Consider the following 22,182-nt stretch of genomic DNA (forward strand, 5'->3'; position numbering starts at 1 on the left):
GGACATCCAACTCCCCCATGATGTACAGGGAAACAGTGTGACTACTGGGAGGAGAGAGATCAGGCCAGGCTCTTTCTTTCCTGACAGCAAGGCGAGGTACAGGGATGCTTTGAAGAAGGGTGTTTTGTTTTGTTTTGTTTTGAGACAGAATCTTGCTCTGTTGCCCAGGCTGGAGTGCAGTAGCGCCATCTCGGCTCACTGCAACCTCTGCCTCCCAGGTTCAAGCAATTCTCCTGTCTCAGCCTCCCGAGTAGCTGGGATTAGAGGCGCCTGCCACTATGCCCAGCTAATTTTTGTGTTTTTAGTAGAGACTGGATTTCACGATGTCAACCAGGTTGGTCTTGAACTCCTGACCTCAAGTGATCTGCCCCCCTCAGCCTCCCAAAGTGCTGGGATTACAGGCATGAGCCACTGTGTCCAGCCTGAAGGGGTTTTCTAATATAAACTCTGTTATAGAATCATAATGGAGAGATACAGGAGGGGAAGAGAGGGATGAGGGGAAGGAGAGGAAGGAGAAGGAGATACAGAACGTAGGAAGATACCAACTGTGAGGGATGACCCACCTGTTATCCCAAGACTGTGTGCTGTAGGAGGGATAGCAGATGTTTAATGGCCAGGAATTTTGGGCATTAACGCTGCTCCTGTGTGATCTTAGGCAAAACAATACTCTCTTCTGGGCCCCAGTCTCCTTGATTAAAGTGGGTTAGTGCCAGGGTTCTGCAATTCTGAGACTTCCTTCCAGGGAAGAGAAGAAGTTTCCTTAGAGCCCTTCCCTTCCTTCCCTTTCTTCCCTCCATTCCCTCCCTCCCTCCCTTCCTTCTTTCCTTCCTTCCTTCCTTCCTCCCTTCCCTCCCTCCCTTCCTTCCTTCCTTCCTTCCCTTCCCTCCCTTTCTTTTCTCTCTCTCCCAAATTTTTTTTTTTTTTTTTTTTTGGGCAAACTCTCACTCTGTTGCCCAGGCTGGAGTGTAGTGATACGATCTCGGCTCACTGCAACCTCCACCTTTCAGGTTCAAGCGATTTTCCTCCCTCAGCTTCCCAAGAAGCTGGGATTACAGGCGTGTACCACCACACCCAGCTAAATTTTGTATTTTTAGTAGAGACGGGGTTTCACCATGTTGACCAAGCTGGTCTCAAACTCCTGACCTTGGGTAATCCACCTGCCTTGGCCTCTCAAAGTGCTGGTGTGAGCCACCTTTAAGCAAATTTGAATCCTGTGATCTGGTCTTTTAATAGTTGGGAGCACTGATCTCTTCTGCCTTTTACGGACAGTATGATGATGGGTGAATTCTGGACCCACTCTGAGTCATCCTCTCCATCTGTAACATGAGTGCAATAGGACTTTTCTCAGGGCTGTTGTCAGGATCATGTTATTGAGATTGTGAGCTGTGATAGCTATTAATTGAACAATGAAATATAGGAAAATTGGAACCATTTCCTCAGCCAGGCACCTCTCCCCACATGGTTCCTGAGAAGCATATGGCTGGGAATAATGACACAAAATGAATGAACTTTTTGAGCCTTTGGCTTTGGCCCCACATTCCTGGAGACTCCTGGTGCACTATACCAGACTAAGTGGTGAATTTCCTTTGTCTAGGATAGGGCAGCCTCAGACCCGAATCAATGCAAACCATGACTCCTTCAAGGGGAAGTGTGCACAAGAGAAGGAGATAGCAACTCCTGGATCTGGTTTAGCTCATCAGCTGGTGCCTGGTAGAGTATGCTTAGAAAGAATGCTACCTGTAGGGGAGCAAATCCTTAACGTTTTGCTCATCTTGGTGAAAATTTCCTCCAGTAACCTAACACAGTGTCCTTGGATTTGGCCAGTTCTTGGCATCATCACCTTCCCTTTGGAGAGTGGAGATTCCTTCCTTTTGAGAGTACCAGACTCAGCTACATGAAGTAATATAACCCTTTGGAGAGCAATCTAGGAAAACGAAACTGAAGATGCTCATGACCTAAGAACAAACACCATCTCTTCCAATTCCGTTCTTGGATATATCTCCAGAGCAAGTAATTCCTTTAAACTTTATTATAGAAATAGAAAGTCATTGTATTTGCAGGACACTCTGAGTTTCCTGCTCCCAGCAGAATGCAACTGGCTGGAATCTCTCCAGATGCCTTAGATGGCTCCTATCAGGCCATCTTGAGTACTGAGGAGATTAAATCTCAGCATATCTATAACCCCCCCTACCCCCCCTTTTTTTTAAAATAGAGACAGGGTCTCACTTTGTTGCCCAGGGTGGTTTTGAGCTCTTGGGCTCAAGCAATCCTCCTTCCTCAGCTTCCCAAAGTGCTGGGATTACAAGTGTGAGCCACCGTGCCTGGCAAATTGTTTATTTTTTGAGGTGATAGATACATGGATACATGTTGATTATACATTATACATACTTTGTTATGTGTTAGATAGAAGAAATATTAAAAATTAAAAATGAAATAAGCTGTGAGAGTAGTTCAAGGTGAGGCTGGAGATTCAGATGGTGGGTTGCCTGTAGGCCATTTTAAAGTGTGGCTTTCACCTAAGGCCAGAGGGGAACCAGCCACCGAAAGGTTTTAGACATGAGAAATGATCTCATCATATTAACACTCAGAACATCACTCCTGCTGCAGCGTGGAGATTGGATTTGGGTAGGATGAGAGTAGGACAGGAAGAATGCTTAGAAAAAGTTTCCTCTTTGAAACACCATCTTCTCTAGGCCTCCAGATTGTTTTTTCTTTCCTAGTTCCCGTTTACCTCTCTGGCCATGCCCCCTCTTATCTCCATCTCTAATGAGTCTTCCCCCTCCAGCTCTTTTCTTTTCTTTCTTTCCTTTCTTCCGTTCGTCGTCTCATTCCGTCACCCAGGCTGGAGTGCAGTGGTGCAGTCTCGGCTCACTGCAACCTCCACCTTCTGGGTTCAAGTGATTCTCATGCCTTAGCTTCCCGAGTAGCTGGGATTACAGGTGCCTGCCACCACACCCCACTAATGTTTGCATTTTTAGTAGAGACGCAGTTTCACCATGTTGGCCAGGCTGGTCTCGAACTCAACCTCAAGCGATCTGCCTGCCTCGGCCTCCCAGAGTACTGGGATTACAGGCGTGAGCCACCGCACCTAGCCTCTCCAGCCCTTTAAATATTGCTGTTTCCCACAGTATTTCTTTTTTGCTCTCTTTTCTTCCCAATTTTTAGTTATGTGCCTTAGTGATCTCATTATGTCCCCACATTCAGCCACCACCTTTATGCTCATGATTCTCAAGTTATTTCTCCAATCCAATCCTTTCTTCCAGCTCCAAGCTGCCTACTGGACATTTCTTCTTGGCTGTCTCATAATTAAACAAAATCCAGCATGTCCAAAATGGAGCTATTATCCTTTCCAAATATGCCTTTTCCTTCTGCCTTTAGGATCTTGGTTATCCATATTGCTATCTATCCAATTATCTGATCCAGAAAATAGGTATTATTGTAGTCTCTTCTGTCTCAGTCAGCTTGCTTCTTTAATTAGCTTCCATGTTAGAAATGCAGGGTAAGGGCCAGTCATGGTGGCTCATCCTTGAAATCCTAGCACTTTGGGAGGCTGAGGTGGGAGGGTCCCTTAAGCCTAGGAGTTTGAGACCAGCCTGAGCAACAGAGTGAAACCCCATCTCTACAAAAAAAAAAAAAAATTAGCTGGGCATGGTGGCATGTGCCTATAGTCCCAGTTATTTGGAGGCTGAAGTGGGAGAATTGCTTGAGTCTGGCAGGTCAAGGCTGCAGTGAGCTATGATTGCACCACTGCACTCTAGTCTGAGCAATAGAACAAGAACCTGTCTCAAAAAAAAAAAGTCATACACACACGCACACACACACACACGTGTGCACTTTACAAAGTATATGTTATAGCCAAGTAATCAAAATGATCTCTAAATGGATGCTCAGTGAAATGGGGGAATATGCCTTTGTGGGAATGGAGGGGATCAGAAAAATAAAAGAGAATAAAAATGTAGTCCTTCAATAACTAACATTTTAATGTTTATTTCATAAAATGAAATGAAGAACCACCTGGAATAATTAGCATTTCCCTTTGTGTTTAGCAGTGCGTGTGTGTGTGTGTGTGTGTGTGTGTGTGAAGGTATAACTCATTTGCATGCTATTCTGATTTATTCCCTTATTTTCTAGGAATATTTTGAAAACAATTGCTCTGGGTCAGATGTTGTCCTTGTGTATATGTGGGACAGCCATCACCAGCCAGTATTTGGCAGAAAGATACAAAGTGAACACCCCCATGCTTCAGAGCTTTATCAATTATTGCTTGCTGTTCCTAATTTATACAGTGATGCTGGCATTTCGATCAGGTATGTCAAATGTGGAAATTATCTTTTCAACAAAATTATCTTCATAAAAATTACTAGAAAAGTATGACACCTCTAAATTCTGTGAAAGTAGTGACTAGAGACTTATGCACAATTCTCTGAAATTGTTGATTAAAGTAAGTAGCACCATACTGTTTGTAACACAGTTGTCGTCCAAAAAAAAGTGTTGTTTTTTTTGTTGTTTGTTTGTTTTTGAGACAGGGTCTCACTCTGTCACCCAGGCTGGAGTGCAGTGGTGCAATCTCGGCTCACTGCAGCCTTGACCTCCCAGGCTCAAGTGATCCACTCACCTCAGCCTCCCTAGTAAGCTGTGACTACAGGAGTGTGCCACCATGCCTGGCTAATTTTTTTTTTTTTTTTTTTAGAGATGGTTTTTTTTGCCATGTTGCCCTGGCTGGTCTCTAACTCTTGGGCTCAAGTGATCTGCCCACCTCAGCCTCCCAAAGTGCTAGGATTTCAGGCGTGAGCCACTGGACCCAACCTAAAAAAGTGTAAATATCATTACAAGTTAGGTTTTCCCCCCTAATTTAAAAAATATTTTAAAATATTAAGATGATATTAAAAACACTTAAAGTCAAGAACCTTACTCTCCAGAATATTTACTTCCAACTAAATAAAGATGGTAAATGGAACATCAGTTGCATGTGTAGCTCAGGCCTCTTTTTTTTTTTTTTTTTTTGAGACAGAGTCTTGCTCTGTCACTCAGGCTGGAGTGCAGTGGCACAATCTCGGCTCACTGCAACCTCCGCCTCCTGGGTTCCAGTGATTCTTGTGCCTCAGCCTCCTGTGTAGCTGGGACTACAGGTGCACACCACCATGCCTGGCTAATTTTTGTATTTTTAGTGGAGTCCGGGTCTTACCTTCCTCCTAACCTCAAGTGATTCACCTGCCTCGCCCTCCCAGAGTGCTGGGATTATAGATGTGAGTCACTGTGCCCAGCTAATTTTTGTATTTTTTTTAGAGAGAGGGTTTCACTACGTTGCCCAGGCTGGTCTCGAATTCCTGAGCTCAAGCAGTCCTCCCACCTTGGCTTCCCAAAGTGCTGAGATTACAGGTGTGAGCCACGGGGCCCAGCCCGATACATTATTATTAAACAAAGTCAATAATTTACCTTAGGGTTCACTCTTGGTATTGTGCATTCTATAAGTTTTGACAAATGTATAATGGCATACATTTACCATTCAGTATCAAACAGAACAGCCCCACTGCCCCCAAAATCCCTCTGTTCCACCTATTCATTCCTCCCTCCCTCCCCACAAACTCCTGGTAGCTACAGCTTCTATTTTTTTTTTTTTTTCTTTTGAGGCAGAGTCTTGCTCTGTCACCCAGGTTGGAGTACAGTGCAGTGGCATGATCTTGGCTCACTGCAACCTCTGCCTCCTGGGTTCAAGCGATTCTCCTGCCTCAACCTCCCTAGTAGCCGAGATTATAGGCACGTGTCATGACACCCAGCTAATTTTTGTATTTTTAGTGGAGATGTTGACCAGACTGGTTTCGAACTCCTGATCTTATGTGATCTGTCTGCCTCGGCCTCCCAAAGTGCGGGGATTACAGTTGCCTGTCCAGCTTCATTATTTTTTAAAAACTTTAGTTTAACCCTTTGTTGTAAAGGGGTTTGAAGGTCTGATTCTAAGTTTACTACTTGCTTTTGAATCATGTGGCCAACATAGCAGAAGAAAAAGCCTCGTAAAGGTTAGTGAATCCAGTGAAGAAGGACAGCACTGTTCACACTTAGGAAATTACAGTAATTTATTTCATCCCATGCACCAGCTTTCTAAAGGTCTTTATTGAAATTTAGGGCTGAGTGTGATGACTTACACCTGTAACCCCAGCACTTAGAGAGGTCAAGGTGGGAGGATCACCTGAGGCCAGGAGTTCAAGACAAGCCTGGGCAACACGATGAAACTCCTTCTCTACAAAAAATACAAAAATTACCTGGGCATGATGGCATGTCCCTGTAGTCCCAGCTACTTGGGAGGCTGAGGTGGAGGATGATCCCAGGAGGCTGAGGTTGCAGTGAGCCAAGATTGCACCACTGCTCTCAAGCCCAAATGACAGACCAAGACCCTGTCTCCAAAGGAGAAAAAAAAGAGTTGGGAGTGGAACTTACATGGTTAATAACCCTGGACTTTGCTCTTTGTGGAAGCATTGGCCTTCAGGAATTCGGTGAGACTCCCAAATATATCAGTGCAGTTAGTCTCCCTAAGGGATGGTTGTTAGGTGCTTCCCATGCCATTTGATGCTGAGGAAGACTAATTCTGTGTTTTTGTTTTGTTTTGTTTTGTTTTTTTCTTCTGAGACGGAGTTTCGCTTTTGTTGCCCAGGCTGGAATGCAATGGCACGATCTCGGCTCATTGCAACCTCTGCCTCCTGGGTTCAAGTGATTTTCTTGCCTCAGCCTCCCTAGTAGCTGGAATTGCAGGCACCAGCCACCACGCCCAGCTAATTTTTGTATTTTTAATAGAGATGGTGTTTCTGCATGTTGACCAGGCTGGTTTCGAACTTCTGACATCAGGTGATCTGCCCACCTCGGCCTCCCAAAGTACTGGGATTACAGGTGTGAGCCACCGTACCTGGCCTAATTCTGTGTTTTCAAGATGTTCCTGCTAATTGGATTTTACTGATAATTATTTGGTTATGATTCTCACTACTTTTATTTATTTGTGAGTTATCTTGCCATAAAACCTTCTCATATATGTGCCAACTCTGCATCTCCTATGATGCCAGATTCTCTAAAGTAGTGAATCCAATTAATTTGAATAAATATAATTTGGAGGAATAAAAGGTGTTTCTTCAGTGTGCCACTAAGCCTTTTCTCAAGCTTATCACTGACTTAATTTTCACTTGAAAGCACATCTCTTCCAAAAGAATGATCACATGCAGACTTTCTTTGAAGAAGCCCATGAATGGAAGTTAAATAACCAATTAATTTCTAGGAAAACATTTCATTTCCTAGGATAGTCCATGGCTTGTCAGAAATGGCGACATACAAGCTCATATCCAGAAATTTTATTTCTGTTCTGATAGGAAAGGGATTTTTAAAAAAAGTTATTTTTTTAAGTTCTGGCGTACATGTGCAGAATGTGCAGGTTTGTTACATAGATAAACGTGTGCCATGGTGGTTTGCTGCAGCTATCAACCCATCACCTAAGTATTAAGTCCAGCATGTATTAGCTGTTTTCCTTAATGCTCTCCTCCCGCCCCGCCCTCCCCCCTTTTTTTTTTCTTAAAGAGGTGCAGTCTCATTATGTAAGCCCAGCTGGTCTTGAACTCCTGGGCTCCAGCTGTCCTCCACCCTCACCTCAACCTCCTGAGTAGCTGGGGTTACAGGCGCACACCACTGTGCCCAGCTAGGAAAGGGAATTTAACCACTTTTTTCTTACTTTCATTCTGGTGCTTTTATTGAACACTTGGTCTCTGATGATACTTTAACTAGGGTTTCATACTAGAAGAAAATCTAACTCTGGTGAGCTATTGCAGGAGTTTGGGTTATGAAGAATGGAAACTAGGAGGGGGCCACATTAGAAATACACAATAGCCAGGCGTGGTAACTCACACGTGAAATCCCAGCACTTTGGGAAGCTGAGGCAGGCAGATCACTTGAGCTCAGGAGTTCGAGACAGCCTGGGCAACATGGTGAGACCCCTCATCTCTGCTAAAAATACAAAAATAATTAGGTGGGTATGGTGGCGTACGCCTGTGGTCCCAGCTACTCAGGAGGCTGAGGTGGGAGGATGGCTTGAACCCAGGAGGCAGAGGTTGCAGTGAGCCGAGATTGCACCACTGCACTCCAGCCTGGGCAACAGAATGAGACCCTATCTCAAAAAGAAGAAGAAAAAAAAACAAGAAACTCTTGCCTCTACTCTTTTATCTTCAAATCAACATGTATGGTATCATTTGCAAGTAACATGTACTAACCCAGATTTCTTTCAACCAGGCAGTGATAACCTTTTAGTAATCTTGAAAAGAAAATGGTGGAAGTACATCCTGCTGGGACTAGCAGATGTGGAAGCTAATTATGTGATCGTCAGAGCCTACCAGTACACAACTCTAACCAGTGTCCAGGTAAGAGGGAGCCCTCTGACCACTTTGGATTTTATAGATTCAAAAGGAGAACACGAAGTCATACGTGTTGACCTAATTTTATTGCAAATCTGTTCACTTGAAGAAAACCTAAACACAGGTGGATGCTGTTTTCTAGTAGAGCATATGCTCTAATGAGTAATGTTTCCTAGAATTAGTGAAAATGTATACAAGTTAAGCTGCCCCCAAACTGCTATGGCAGATTAGAACAGTTCCTACCAAATAAGCATAAATATTTAGTTGGCAGTTGATGCTGTGGTGTTGACACGTGTTCTGTTTTATATGCTGCTCAAACTTGGCATATGAAAGTAGATATACCTTTGTTCTATAGTAAAGTTGGAGCTTTGCAAGCATAGTAGATATTCATGACAAAGAAACCATTGGAAGAAACCTATTAGACATTTTTGGGAGATTAGACATTTTGGGAGTTAAAACTCCCATCCCTATTTCTTTGTTAGGTTTATTCTTGCTGCATTGAAAGAAAAATATTCCTACATTGCAGAGGTTTTCAACTTTGTAAAGTTGAAGACAACTGATTTCAGTTGTCTTAATGTTAGCAAACTATGGGATGTGTCCTAACACTGACTCATCATTACTGACTACAAAATGTTTTGTAAGTGGAGGTGAAAGTGAGATAGACTCAAATGCCAGGTTTAGATGTCACAGTTTAATAAGTTTATAACTTTTTTCATTTTTTTAAATAATAAAAAAATGTGTATTTCAGATGTGGGATTTACAGTTTATAACTTTTTGATATATCCCTTTCTCACTATACAAAATACAGAGATGTTCTTACTTGACTCCAAATTTTAGGGACTGGAAAAATTGAAATTAGACTTATTTCGCATAGAAAATATAAGGATTGATGAGAACTCAGTATTTTTCCAGTGTGAACCTACATTAAATGTTATTACCATTATATTAAATACTTTTCTGTAACATTGTGCTAAGCATTGTTCTCAGCAAACCTCTTGGATTTTGACCAGTATGGGTTAAAAAGCTGAGATAGGAAATGATTATTAAGACAGACACCATAGGAGGCACACAAAGAACCTAAAGTTTCGTAAAAATTAAACCCAGCAGTTACCTAGAGAATGAAGTTTATCACTAATAGGAGTAAGTGTACTTTTAGCACTGGTTAATGAAGTATACATAAGTATGTAGAAAATGGCATTTTCTTGTCACATCTACTCTCATAATCTCACCTACATTTTAATTACTTGATTACAATTCCCAGGAACTTTGATCTCTAATAATGATAAAAAGTTTTGAATTGCTGCAAGGCCTAAACACAGTTAAACAGAACACTCACAGTTGGATAGTTGTGACTGAAGTTCATGCCTTCTTTCAATTTCAAAGAAATTGAAAACAATTTCTTTCACGCTAGCCTCTTAGAAAAACCTAAGCATTTGGTTGCCAAAAGTCATGCACTTAACGGTCCCAGCAAAGAATATATTATAAAAAAGGCGTCTAACAAGGTAATGTTTTCTCCGGCAGCAGCGACGGCTGTGACAGGAGTAATTCAAACTGGTTCTCCACCTGAGTAAATCTCTGGCCTGGGTAGTCCAAAAGGGTGGAACTTTGGATTCGGTGGTCTTTGAACTTTCTTCTTAAGGATTCCTTAGAAGGTTCTGTAATTACCCACAGTCATGGGATAGTTCACATGAAGATGACGATGCGGCCTAGGTTTCTGCTCATGTCCCTTCCCACTTTACTGCCACATCAACCCATTTCCCACTCATGGCCTGCCCCTTCTCCCCTGTGCTGCTGTGTTCTTCCTAGAATGCAGTCCTTTTTGAAGCCTGCTCCCCTCATTGTCAAAGGCTAATTCAATTTTCATTTTCTCTTCTATACTCTATTGTACCTCTAATATGATCTAACTTGTTTTTATACCCATGTTGCAGGGTCTCTTTTAGTACTCTGCTTACTGTGACTATACAATAATTTTTAAAAATAAAATCGATACTCTTCGAACTGAGACAATCAGAGAAGACATCCATCACCAAGAATACTTTTTTTTTTTTTTTTTTCCTGAGAAGGAGTCTTGCTCTGTCACCGAGGCTGGAGTATAATGGCATGATCTCAGCTCACTGCAGCCTCCGCCTCCCAGGTTCAAGTGATTCTCTTGCCTTAGCCTCCTGAGCAGCTGGGATTACAGGCATGCGCCACCACACCTGGCTATTTTTTTTTCTTTTTTTTTTTTTTTTTTTTTTTTGAGGTGGAGTCTCATTCTGTTGCCCAGCTGGAGTGCAGTGGGATAATCTTGGTTCACTGCAGCCTCGGCCTCCTGAGTAGCTGGGATTACAGGCATGTCCCCAGCTGATTTTTTTTTTTGTATTTTGAGTAGATACGAGGTTTTGCCATGTTGGCCAGGCTGGTCTCGAACTCCTGACCTCAAGTGATCCTCCGAACTTGGCCTCTCATAGTGCTAGGATTACAGGCATGAGCCACCGCTCCCGGCCACCAAGAATACATTTAGAAAATAAGGTTCACATGACTAAAGGTGATATCAGATGAGAAGTCATGGAATGTTAGAGTCGGAGGGAACCTGTGTGATCATTTCATCTGATCTTTTTATATTTTGACTTGGAGAGTGACTGGCTGGGACCACACAGCTAGCTGGTCAGTGTGGGGCTGGGGCCTGAGGTTTCTGGAGCTCTGACCATGACATAGGCAGCTCCCTCATTGCCCAACAAAAATTGTTAAAGATAGAGCAAATTTTTTTTTTTTTTTTTTGAGACGGAGTCTTGCTCTGTCACCCAGGCTGGAGTGCAGTGGCGCGATCTTGGCTCACTGCAAGCTCTGCCTCCCGGGTTCACGCCATTCTCCCGCCTCAGCCTCTCCGAGTAGCTGGGACTACAGGCGCCCGCCACCACGCCCGGCTAATTTTTTTTGTATTTTTAGTAGAGACGGGGTTTCACCGTGGTCTCGATCTCCTGACCTCGTGATCCGCCCGCCTCGGCCTCCCAAAGTGCTGGGATTACAAGCGTGAGCCACCGCGCCCGGCCTATGGATAGAGCAAATTTAAGTTTGATTTTAAGACACAAGGATAAGGGACTCTTCTGTGGTAGTTCTTAGAATGTCTTTTTCTATTTTTTTTGTTTAAGGAATGTAGTTGAGATTTTGTTAAGCCATTATGGCTGGATTCTGCTGGTGTCTTCAGGGACAGGGTATTATCATTTGCATCGTTTAATGTTTTGTTATTCAGGCAGGCTCAATAAAGCACTTAGGAGATTAGAGTTCTGCAGCTGGAATAAATAACAAGGCAAGATGCCCATTCCTACACATGATGCGTTGGACTCCACTGATGCTACTGCAGTGAAAGGCAATCAGTAAACAACTGTGGACAGGACTGAATGGGCTGTTGGAGATTTAGGGGCCTGTCTTGTTCAAGACCAAACAGATACAGAGAGAATCAGGGACAAGGTTTGAAACAACAAAAGGATGAGCAATAAAACAGCCGTTTCAGGAATATTATTAGTATAAGGAATATATTTCTTCCTTGAAAGAAATACATTGGAATGCATCAAGAATCTCTTGAATATATTTTATCCTTGAAGGCACATTAAATTTGTGAATTTAAGAATTGAGCGAGTGCACTCTCTTTTTTATCTTTTATCTTGCAAACAATTTTGGACCTGCTGTAATTTTGGCACGCTTAATCCCTTTGCCTTCCAGATGAGCAGTATCAGGTGTATAGCTAGTGTTTTCTGGACCCCGTATCAACAGGTGAGGGGGAGCACGTGAGGAGGATGAGCAAGAGTATTTGCCGTGAGCACAAGTGTGTCTCACATGGTGGGGTTGGATGCCTTGTCAGGGAGATGGTGTCTGTTCTCTCACAGTAACCCGTGCTTCTTTGTAGTGCTTAGCCCAATTCCAGTGAAATATCTGGTGGTGTGATTATTTATTCCATGTCCTTTCTAGCTTTGTGTGCTCCTGAGGACACAGCTTGCTCTGTCCTATTCACCTCTATTCCTAGCTCCATTCACAGTGTCTCACACATGCAAGGTGTTTAACAAATATTTGTTGACTGAGTAAATGGTTGCATGCAGGAGGGTTTGTCTGTCTACTGAACTTAAAGATACACACAGGGCCAGGTGTGGTGGCTCACGCCTGCAATCCCAGCACTTTGGGAGGCCGAGGCAGACAGATCACCTGAGGTCAGGAGTTCGAGACCAGCCTTGCCAACATGACAAAACCCCATCTCTACTAAAAAATACAAAAATTAGCTGGGTGTGGTGGCAGGCGGCTGTAATCCAAGCTCCTTAGGAGGCTGAGGCAGGAAGAATTGCTTAAATCTGAGAGGCGGAGGTTGCAGTGAGCCGAGATTGCACCACTGTGCTCCAGCTTGGGCAACAGAGCGAGACTCCATCTCAAAAAATAATAATAATAATAAAAATAAAAGATATACACAGGTGGGAGCATAGAGGTAAAGTGCACAGGCCTTGGCAGAATTCTCATATTCAGCAACTGACTCTTCCATTGTATTTTGTTTTATTTATTCATTTATTTTGAGACAGGGTCTCTCTGGGTTGTACAGGCTGGAGTGCAGTGGCACCATCACAGCTCACTGCATCCTTGAACTTCGGGCTCAAGTGATCCTCTCACCTTAGCCTCCCAAGTAGCTGGGACTACAGGCGTGCACCACCACATCCAAGGTTTTTTTTTTTTTTTTTTTGTACAGACAGGGTTTTACCATGTTGCCCAGGCTGATCTTGAGCTCCTGGACTCAAGCAATCTGCCTGCCACAGCCTCCCAAAGTGCTAAGATTACAGGCATGAGCCACCGTGCCTGGCTGTCATCCCATTTTTAACTATGTGATTTTGGCAACTCATTTCACCTCTCTGTATCTTCATTTTCTCATGTATAAAATTGGATTGTAATTTCAGTCTCATAGAGTTGTTGTGAGGATTAAATGAGTGAATCTAGGTAAAGCTCTTAGTACAAGGCTGGCAATAATAAATGCTCAATAAATACTCCTATTATAAATACTGACTCCTATTATTTCTTAATTACCCATCTTTTAGCTAATGAGAGATATGTTTTAAACTGTTGATTCTCTTTCCCTGCAGCTTTTGGATTGCTTTGGGATTCCTGTGTTGATGGCTCTGTCGTGGTTTATTCTTCATGCAAGATACAGAGTGATCCACTTCATCGCCGTGGCTGTCTGTCTGTTAGGTGTAGGAACCATGGTTGGTGCAGACATACTAGCAGGGAGGGAAGACAATTCAGGTGAGACGGTGTCACATGTTTGTGCTTCAGTCGCAGCAGAATTTTGTTTATGTTTTCACTTTTATTCTGCAAAGATACAGTAGAAAGCAGAAAATAAATTCTGGTTAACTACATTTAAAATTGTATTTTTAGATTTACTTGTATCTGGTATTTTGTAACTACCTCCACAAAACAATCTGTATGTTCCTACCAGCCCACAGTTTTTCTTCCTTTTTGTTATACTAAATAGTTTTGTTTGTCTCTTGAGAGCAAAGTTTCTTTATATATTTGTAATAATCTTTTGTCTCATACATTTAGATTGGTTACTGGAAAACCTACTGTTGATTCTTGGTTTTTTTTTGTTTGTTTTTATCAACAAAGAAACTTGTTTACTGGAGTATTTCTTTTTAAGTCACTGTGTAGGTGAGAACACTTTGCCACACTTTGTGTTGAATTCAGTTGATAGTATAAAATCTAATTAAGGTCTGTGAATTCATCCAATCTTCAAGTGAGTTAAATGTCTCCTTGGATTGAGAGAGAAAATTAGTTGATGCTATAAAATCTAATTAAGGTCCATGAATTCACCCAATCTACAAGTGAGTTAAATGTCTCCTTGGATTGAGAGAGAAAATTATAGTTGATAGTATAAAATCTAATTAAGGTCTATGAATTCACCCAGTCTACAAGTGAGTTAAGTGTCTCTTTAGATTGAGGGAAAATTACTTTGAAAGCAGGTTCCCATTTTTCAAATTGACCTACCCCTTCAATGAACTCATGTCATGGAATCATTTTCTGAGGCCTTATATTATGATATATATCATCAATTTCTAGCCTGTTAGACTTCTGAGGAGTTAAATTATGAAAAATCACAGCAGAATTGCACCAGAAAGAAGAGTAAGAGATTTTAAACTTCTAGTAACCAGGTTGGGTGCGGTGGCTCACACCTGTAATCCCAACATTTTGGAAGGCCAAGGTGGGTGGATCACCTGAGGTCAGGAGTTCGAGACCAGCCTGGCCAACATGGTGAAACCTCCGTCTCTACCAAAAATACAAAAATTAGGCCAGGCACAGTCACTCGCACCTGTAATCCCAGTACTTTGGGAGGCCAAGGTGAGCTGATCACTTGAGGTCAGGAGTTCAAGACCAGTACAAATACAAAAATTAGCCAGGCATGATGGAGGATGCCTGTAATCCCAGCTACTTGGGAGGCTGAGGCAGGAGAATCACTTGAACCCGGAGGTGTAGGTTGCAGTGAGCTGAGATTGCGCCACTGCACTCCAGCCTGAGTGACAGAGCAAGACTGTCTCAAACACACACACACACACTCTCACACATAAACTTCTAGTAACCAGTTTCATCTTCTTTAGCGTCATTTAAATGAACACGAGGTCAGATGACCGCCTGGAGGCATGCTATGGAGGTTCACCTGTTGACAGTGTTTTGCTTTCTGTGGCTTGTCTTCCTGCAGGGAGTGATGTATTGATTGGTGACATCTTGGTCCTTCTTGGGGCTTCCCTCTATGCCATTTCGAATGTTTGTGAGGAATACATCGTGAAGAAGCTGAGCAGACAGGAGTTTTTAGGAATGGTGGGCCTGTTTGGAACAATTATCAGTGGTATACAGCTGTAAGATTCTACAATTTTTCCTAAAAACAAAATAAGCAAATATATTATAGATGATAACTACTAATATTCGTTGTTTATTTGGCCCAAATTCACATTTGGAATTAGTATTAGGTGGATGCAAGAGTAATTGTGGTTTTGCCATTACCTAATAACTTGCTGAGTGTCTATTAGAGGATTGTTAAAACATCAAGAATTACTTCCTATTTTCTTAAACATGTGTGTTGCTTAGGATTCCTGATTACCATGTGGTAGAGGCATTTGCCAGTAAGGAGTTTTCTTTTTTAGTTATTTCCAGAAAATATTAACAATTAACTTCCTAAGCTTATTCAAAAACAAAGCATAATATCATATTTTCCTCCTATACTTGACTATTATTGCAGAACACCTGTAAGGGAGTCAAACATAGCTTTATGAACTCCTTTGGTTTTATTCTTTGTCATTTTTATTAAAGATAAGTTATTTTTATATTCTAAGACAAATTCAAAAGTCTATGTAATTCCTGACTTCAGCTGAAGTATAGTGACTAAAATGCTTATAAAATCGTGAAAATTAGTATGTGGACCTGTGACCTCTTGTTTTAATCTTAGATTGATTGTGGAATATAAGGATATTGCCAGCATTCCTTGGGACTGGAAAATTGGTATGTAAAGAAATAATTCCTTTTAGTCAGCATTCTTCAACAAACAAATGAACATCTAGAAATATGTGCTTTATTTTAATAATATTTAGACGTCTTTGTAAAATCCAGGAGTGATTTAATACATATCAGCTATAGTGGTTTACATTGAGTTTTCTCCGAAAATTGGTAGATAAACTTCCATAAAAGTTAATTCTTAATCTTTACCTTCAGGAATAGCCTTTGGTTACTCGGAATCCTGAACAAGACTGGAGATTGACCTTTGGTCAAACCAGCTTTCAATTAGATCTATATCTTGGGTCTTCAAACTTCTTGCGAAGGTTGTCTGCTTGATATAATTTGTGAAGCATTAACCTGAATCGTCAATGGTGTGAAGTCTCGCTCACCTCCCATTGCTCCTGTCATCTGATATTCCTAGGCATCTGCATAAATAAATAAAGGAAAAGAAAATGGTGATGGGACACTCAGAAAAGATTGGAACCTGGTTTAATGATGGGGTGGGGAGAAGTTAAATAGTACATAGGTGTCATGGAAGATTGTCTACCATGGTTGATAATTTAATTCAATTAAATAACTTAAATTGCAGGCTGGGTGCGGTGGCTCACACCTGTAATCCCAGCACTTTGGGAGGCCAAGGCGGGCAGATCATGAGGTCAGGAGTTCGAGACCAGCCTGGCCAACATGGAGAAACCCTGTCTCTACTAAAAATACAAAAAAAAAATTATCCGGGCATGGTGGCGGGCGCCTATAATCTCAGCTACTCGGGAGGCTGAGGCAGGAGAATCACTTGAACCAGGGAGGCGGAGGTTGCAGTGAGCTGAGATGGCGCCACTGCACTCCAGCCCAGGCAACAGTGCGAGACTCCGTCTCAAAAAAAAATAAATAAATAAAAATAGCTTAGATTGCTAGAAAGTGTGTGTGTGTGTTGAGTATGGGATGAGATTAAAGAAGTAGTTGCAAAGCAGAGATACTGCTAATGTAGTCAACATCCACATGGCAAGCACTGTCCTAAAAAGGATAATTATATTGTGCTGCCTTGGAGCACTTAATTTAATGAGATGAACAAAATACAATGGACCTAGTAACTGTCTTTGATGTCTTTAAAGATACTTTATTCTGAATACAATTATACGAATCATGTCCAACCAAACAAAAGCAAAGAAAAGATAATGAATGATTTTTCTTGACACTAGATGTTGATTCTGCCTTTATTGGCCTTTTATCACAGGCCTCACTCTGTCCTGGCAGGGTGCGTAGCGAGGGGTGATAAGAGCAATGGACTCAGTCACACCATAAGCAGGATTTTCTGACCTTGATCATCCAATACCTTGTTGGATTTTTTGAGGTCCTTTATCCACATCACAACTTGCTATTAATATTCTTTTTTCGAGAGAGCTTTATGGTCTCATTTGCAATGCTGACTGTTAACAAGGGGTTTGTAGATAGTATGTTAAAGGGTTAGGGAGTTTTATATGGCAGCCAAGCCTCAAACTCCTTTGTCTTATGATTTCTTGCCCTAATATTAGATATTCCATGTTTTTTTCCACAGCCCTGCTATTCGTGGCATTTGCCTTGTGTATGTTTTGCCTGTACAGCTTCATGCCATTGGTGATTAAAGTCACTAGTGCCACTTCCGTCAACCTGGGCATCCTGACAGCGGACCTCTACAGCCTTTTCGTTGGACTATTTCTGTTTGGCTATAAGGTAAACAAATAGATCATGTTCAAATAAGAATACTTGCTTGGATCCAAAAAACATAGCAGGTTTCTTCAAGACTCTAGATCAAAAAATAAAACCTCATCCTCTTGGCAAGAATTTCATTGGTCAGGCCTCCCTTTACTGCTTCTGAATTAGAAAATGGGTTCACATAAGAATTGCCCTTCTAGGGTTTTTCTAAAGAGTGAAATACATGGATTTCATCTTCGATGGTATGGCCCAGGGCACTAGCTTATGGAATTGTTAACACATGTTTTCAGGTGATAAACAAGCTGACCCAGAGCTGCTGTTGACCTTGAGGGACAGTGTAACTTAGCCTGAGCACTAGGAGTTTTTCCATTCATTCTTTTTCCCTGGTACACGGACAAAAAGTCTGGAGTACCTGATGGAAAGGAAAGAGAGATGGCCAGCTTATCATGCATGCATGATTGGAATGGTTCTGTCTTTGATAGTAATTTTATATCTTAAAGGTAATTCAGTCCAGTGGTTTTTCAGACTTTTTCTATCCACATCATCATAGCGTTTACAAGCGTAATCTGCTGCCATCAGCAGTGGGTCCTATTACATGTACTAATTCTCAAGGGAGGTGGGGTGGGAGGGAATATATCAGTGTCTTCAAGGGAAGCAAGAGAGCAAATATGGAGTTTGAAAAAATAACATCCTCAGAGAGTCTGATACACCTTCCCTTGAGAATTGATTGAGCCATTCATTTTATTTTATTATTTATTATTATTATTTTTTGAGATTATTTTCTGTTGCCCAGGCTGGAGCGCAATGGTGTGATCTCCGCTCACTGCAACCTCTGCCTCCCAGGTTCAAGCGATTCTCCTGCCTCAGCCTCCTGAGTAGCTGGGATTACAGGTACCCTCCATCATGCCCGGTTAATTTTTGTATTTTTGTAGAGATGGGGTTTCACCATGTTGGCCAGGCTGGTCTTGAACTCCTGACCTCAGGTGATCTTCCCGCCTCAGCCTCCCAAAGTGCTGGGATTATAGGTGTGAGCCACCGTGCCTGGAGGAGCCATTTATTTTAGACATGGAGGAACAAAGGCCCAGGGAGGTGATGTGCAGCTCAGTGACTTACCCTTAGTCAGCAGCTGGTTAATGGTAAAGCCAATACTAAGTCTTAGTTGTCAGTCTTTTATCAGTCCAGGCTTCTTGCCTCTGCACTTTCCACCTTAATTTCATTATTAAGATGAGAGTCTCAAGCTTATGATTGCATCATGTTAAAGTCTCATAATCAGAGAGAACCAAGTATATAGATTTTTTTTTCCAACTTCACAGCTAATTTGAAAATTCCTGGGGCAGCAGTTTAGCAGTTCTTATCTTTTTTTTTTCCTTAGATCCAGGGCTTGCTGATCATTCTTTTTAAAATTTTAAGCCTCTTTTAAATGCTTAAAAATTGGGAACCCCAGTCATTTATACCTATTATTTACCATATTATAAATGAAAACTGAGAAAATAAAAAATACTTATTAACTCATTAAGAAAATAATAAATTCATCATGTTATCATTCTTATGAAAAAATGTATTTTTCAAAATAAAAAATAGTGAGAAGAAATATAATAAAAAATCTTATGGGGGGGGGGGTGGGGGGGGGGGGGGGGGGGGAGAAGTATTATAAAATAAAAAATATTGGCTTATATATGAAAAATCTAAAATCAATCATTTACTCCTGTGGCACAGACAAAAAAAAAAAAAAAAAATCTCTTTACTCTGTGGCTTACTAGAAAACACCTGGATTCCCACATCTGCTCCTTCCTTCTGCCTTGTGGTATCACATGTCATGTAGCTTCTAGAACATTTTGTGGTGCACTTGCAAGACGACGAAAGCGAAATGGGCAAATAGCATTTTAGTATTATAGTAATGATAGTTTTGAAGGCCAGGTGCAATGGCTTACAATTGTAATCCCAGCACTTTGGGAAGCTGAGGAGGGTGGATCACCTGAAGTCAAGAGTTTGAGACCAGCCATGGCCAACATGGTGAAACCCCTTCTCCACTAAAAATACAAAAATTAGCAGGGCATGGTAGCACATGCCTGTAATCCCAGCTACTTGGGAGGCTGAGACAGGAGAATCGCTTGAACCTGGGAGGCAGAGGTTGCAGTGAGCCGAGATTGCACTGTTGCATTCCAGCCTGGATAACAAGAGCGAAACTCCGTCTCAAAAAAAAAAAAAAAGTAATAATAGCTTTGACTGTATAGATTCTTCCCCAGGGTTTCAGGTCCCCTCAAGGATTTTGAATTATACTTTGAGAACCCCTGCTTTAGAAATATCTCTTTTCAACCTGGACAACATGGCAAAACCCCATCTCTACAAAAAAATACAAAAATAATTAGCCAGATATGGTAATGTGCACCTGTAGTCCCAGCCACTCCAGAGAGAGGCTGAAGTGGGAGAATCACTTGGGCCCAGGGAGGTCAAGGCTGCAGTGAGCCATGATCTGATCACACCACTGCACTCCAGCCTGGCTGACAGAGCGAGACCCGTCTTTTCTCAGCGTGCCTTCAGTAAAGGATTGCTGACCTGCTTCCTATTTTCCTTACAGTCATTTGAGCAGATAGTTAGGATGCTGGCTGTTACCCGCTAATTTTAGTTTCAGCAGAGGTTATCAACTATATTTCTTTGTCCTTGTTAAATTTTGTATCCAGACAAATCCTTATTTATGCTATTCCCAGAAGTCGGCCATGAACTCACAACACTTAGCTGAATTATTGATACATTAAGCTCAGTGGATTCTCAGAAATTTCTGCTTAAGGAGTGTAAACCTTTTTGCATTGCAAGGTTACATGTGAAGGAACCAGCTGTTATCTTTGCAGACTTGCTGGTTAAAGTATTCCTGAACTAAGACTGAAGGAATATTTATAGCTTATTGGTAACATCATTTAAAAAAAGCCAGGCCGGGCGCGGTGGCTCATACCTGTAATCCCAGGACCTTGGGAGGCCGAGGCGGGGGCGGATGGCACGACGGAAGCAAAAAAAAAAAAGCGGCTGGGCGCGATCATCCGAGGTCAGGAGATTGACTGGACAACTTCTAGAGATCCACTGCACTCCAGCCTGGGCAACAGAGCAAGACTCTGTCTCAAAAAAAAAAAAAAAGCCAAAGTGTGCCAGGCACAGTGGCTCACGCCTGCACTTTGGGAGGCCAAGGCGGGCAGATCACAAGGTCAGGAGATAGAGACCATCCTGGCCATCATGGTGTAACCCCGTCTCTACTAAAAATACAAAAATTAGCTGGGCGTGGTGGCGCGCATCTGTAGTCCTAGCAGGAGAATTACTTGAACCTGGGAGGTGGAGGTTGCAGTGAGCCGAGATCATGCCATTGCACTCCAGCCTGGGCGACAGGGCAAGACTCCATCTAAAAAAAAAAAATTAAAATAAATAAAGTCAAAGTGAATCAGAGAAGTCATCCTGATGGGCCCAGATTTTTTTCTGAGAGCCAAATTGTCATAGACTACAATGTCAGCCTTAAGTTTTTCTGTGATGCCGTTGCTGCATTTCATCTGGTTGGTTCAAGTGATTCTTATGCTTCAGCCTCCCGAGTAGCTGGGATTACAGGCACCTGCCACCAAACCCGGCTGATTTGTGTATTTTTAGTAGAGACGGGGTTTCACCATGTTGGCCAGGCTGGTCTCGAACTCCTGACCTCAGGTGATCTGCTTGCCTCTGCCTCCCAAAGTGCTGGGACTACAGGGCATGAGCCACTGAGCCTGGCCAAGAAGTAGTTTTTAAAGGCAGATTGTAAGCTTGATACACTACCAGTTTTAAAAACTGTTTCTAAAATAAATTTGGCTGTAATTTTTTGAAGCAGACAGTTGAAAAAGGGGCTCAGAAGTTTTTACACTCATCCGTGTCAGACCTTAAGCACTCTGCCTCTCCTGAAATTGATGTTGAGTGAATATTTGCTGAATAAAGTAACCGCAAGAAACTTCCTGTATAGATCCAGACACAAAGAATTTTACAAGACAAAGAAGTAAGCGCCTCTAATTCAGGAGACTTAATCTCTTGATTAGTCTCTCCATGCTAATAAAAGTGACTCCATTTAATCACCTGCCTTCTTGAGAGAGACATGATAGTTTTTCTTCTGAACATTTAAAAGCCACCAACCAAATATAACAGGTTTTGAACAAGTTATATAGGTTTTTTCACAGGTAACAGTGAACATTTTATGGGACAGCATGATTACCTGTCAAAATACCAACTTAAGGCTGGGCCCAAGTGGCTCACACCTGTAATCCCAGCACTTTGGGAGACCGAGGTGGGTGGGTCACTTTAGTTCAGGAGTTTGAGAAGAGCCTGGCCAACATGGTGAAACCCCGTCTCTATTAAAAATACAAAAACTAGCTGGGCATGATGGCGGGCACCTGTAATCCCAGTTACTTGGGAGGCCGAGGCAGGACAATTGCTTGAGCCCGGGAGGTAGAGGTTGCACTGAGCTGAGACTGCACCACTGTACTCCAGCCTGGGTGATAGAGCAAGACTCTGTCTCAAAAAATAAATAAATAAAAATAACAAAAAATAAATAAATAAAATTACCAACTTTAAAAGTTGAGAGTACTCCAAATAGCTCTAACTTCCCCTAATA

At 42.0% G+C, this 22,182-nt stretch overlaps 1 protein-coding gene across 1 annotated transcript in view; it reads left to right on the forward strand.

Annotated features, from left to right (window-relative positions):
* SLC35F2 (solute carrier family 35 member F2) overlaps nucleotides 1–22,182 on the forward strand; it is a 67,746-nt gene that overhangs the window by 38,743 nt on the left and 6,821 nt on the right. The window contains exons 2-7 of the mRNA XM_003253090.3: nucleotides 4,132–4,307; nucleotides 8,263–8,390; nucleotides 13,481–13,640; nucleotides 15,088–15,244; nucleotides 15,832–15,884; nucleotides 17,431–17,585. Of these exons, the coding sequence (XP_003253138.1) occupies nucleotides 4,132–4,307; nucleotides 8,263–8,390; nucleotides 13,481–13,640; nucleotides 15,088–15,244; nucleotides 15,832–15,884; nucleotides 17,431–17,585 (829 nt within the window). The remainder of the gene's footprint in view (nucleotides 1–4,131; nucleotides 4,308–8,262; nucleotides 8,391–13,480; nucleotides 13,641–15,087; nucleotides 15,245–15,831; nucleotides 15,885–17,430; nucleotides 17,586–22,182) is intronic.

Source organism: Nomascus leucogenys, chromosome 15 (assembly GCF_006542625.1).
Source record: "Nomascus leucogenys isolate Asia chromosome 15, Asia_NLE_v1, whole genome shotgun sequence".
Lineage (NCBI taxonomy): Eukaryota > Metazoa > Chordata > Mammalia > Primates > Hylobatidae > Nomascus > Nomascus leucogenys.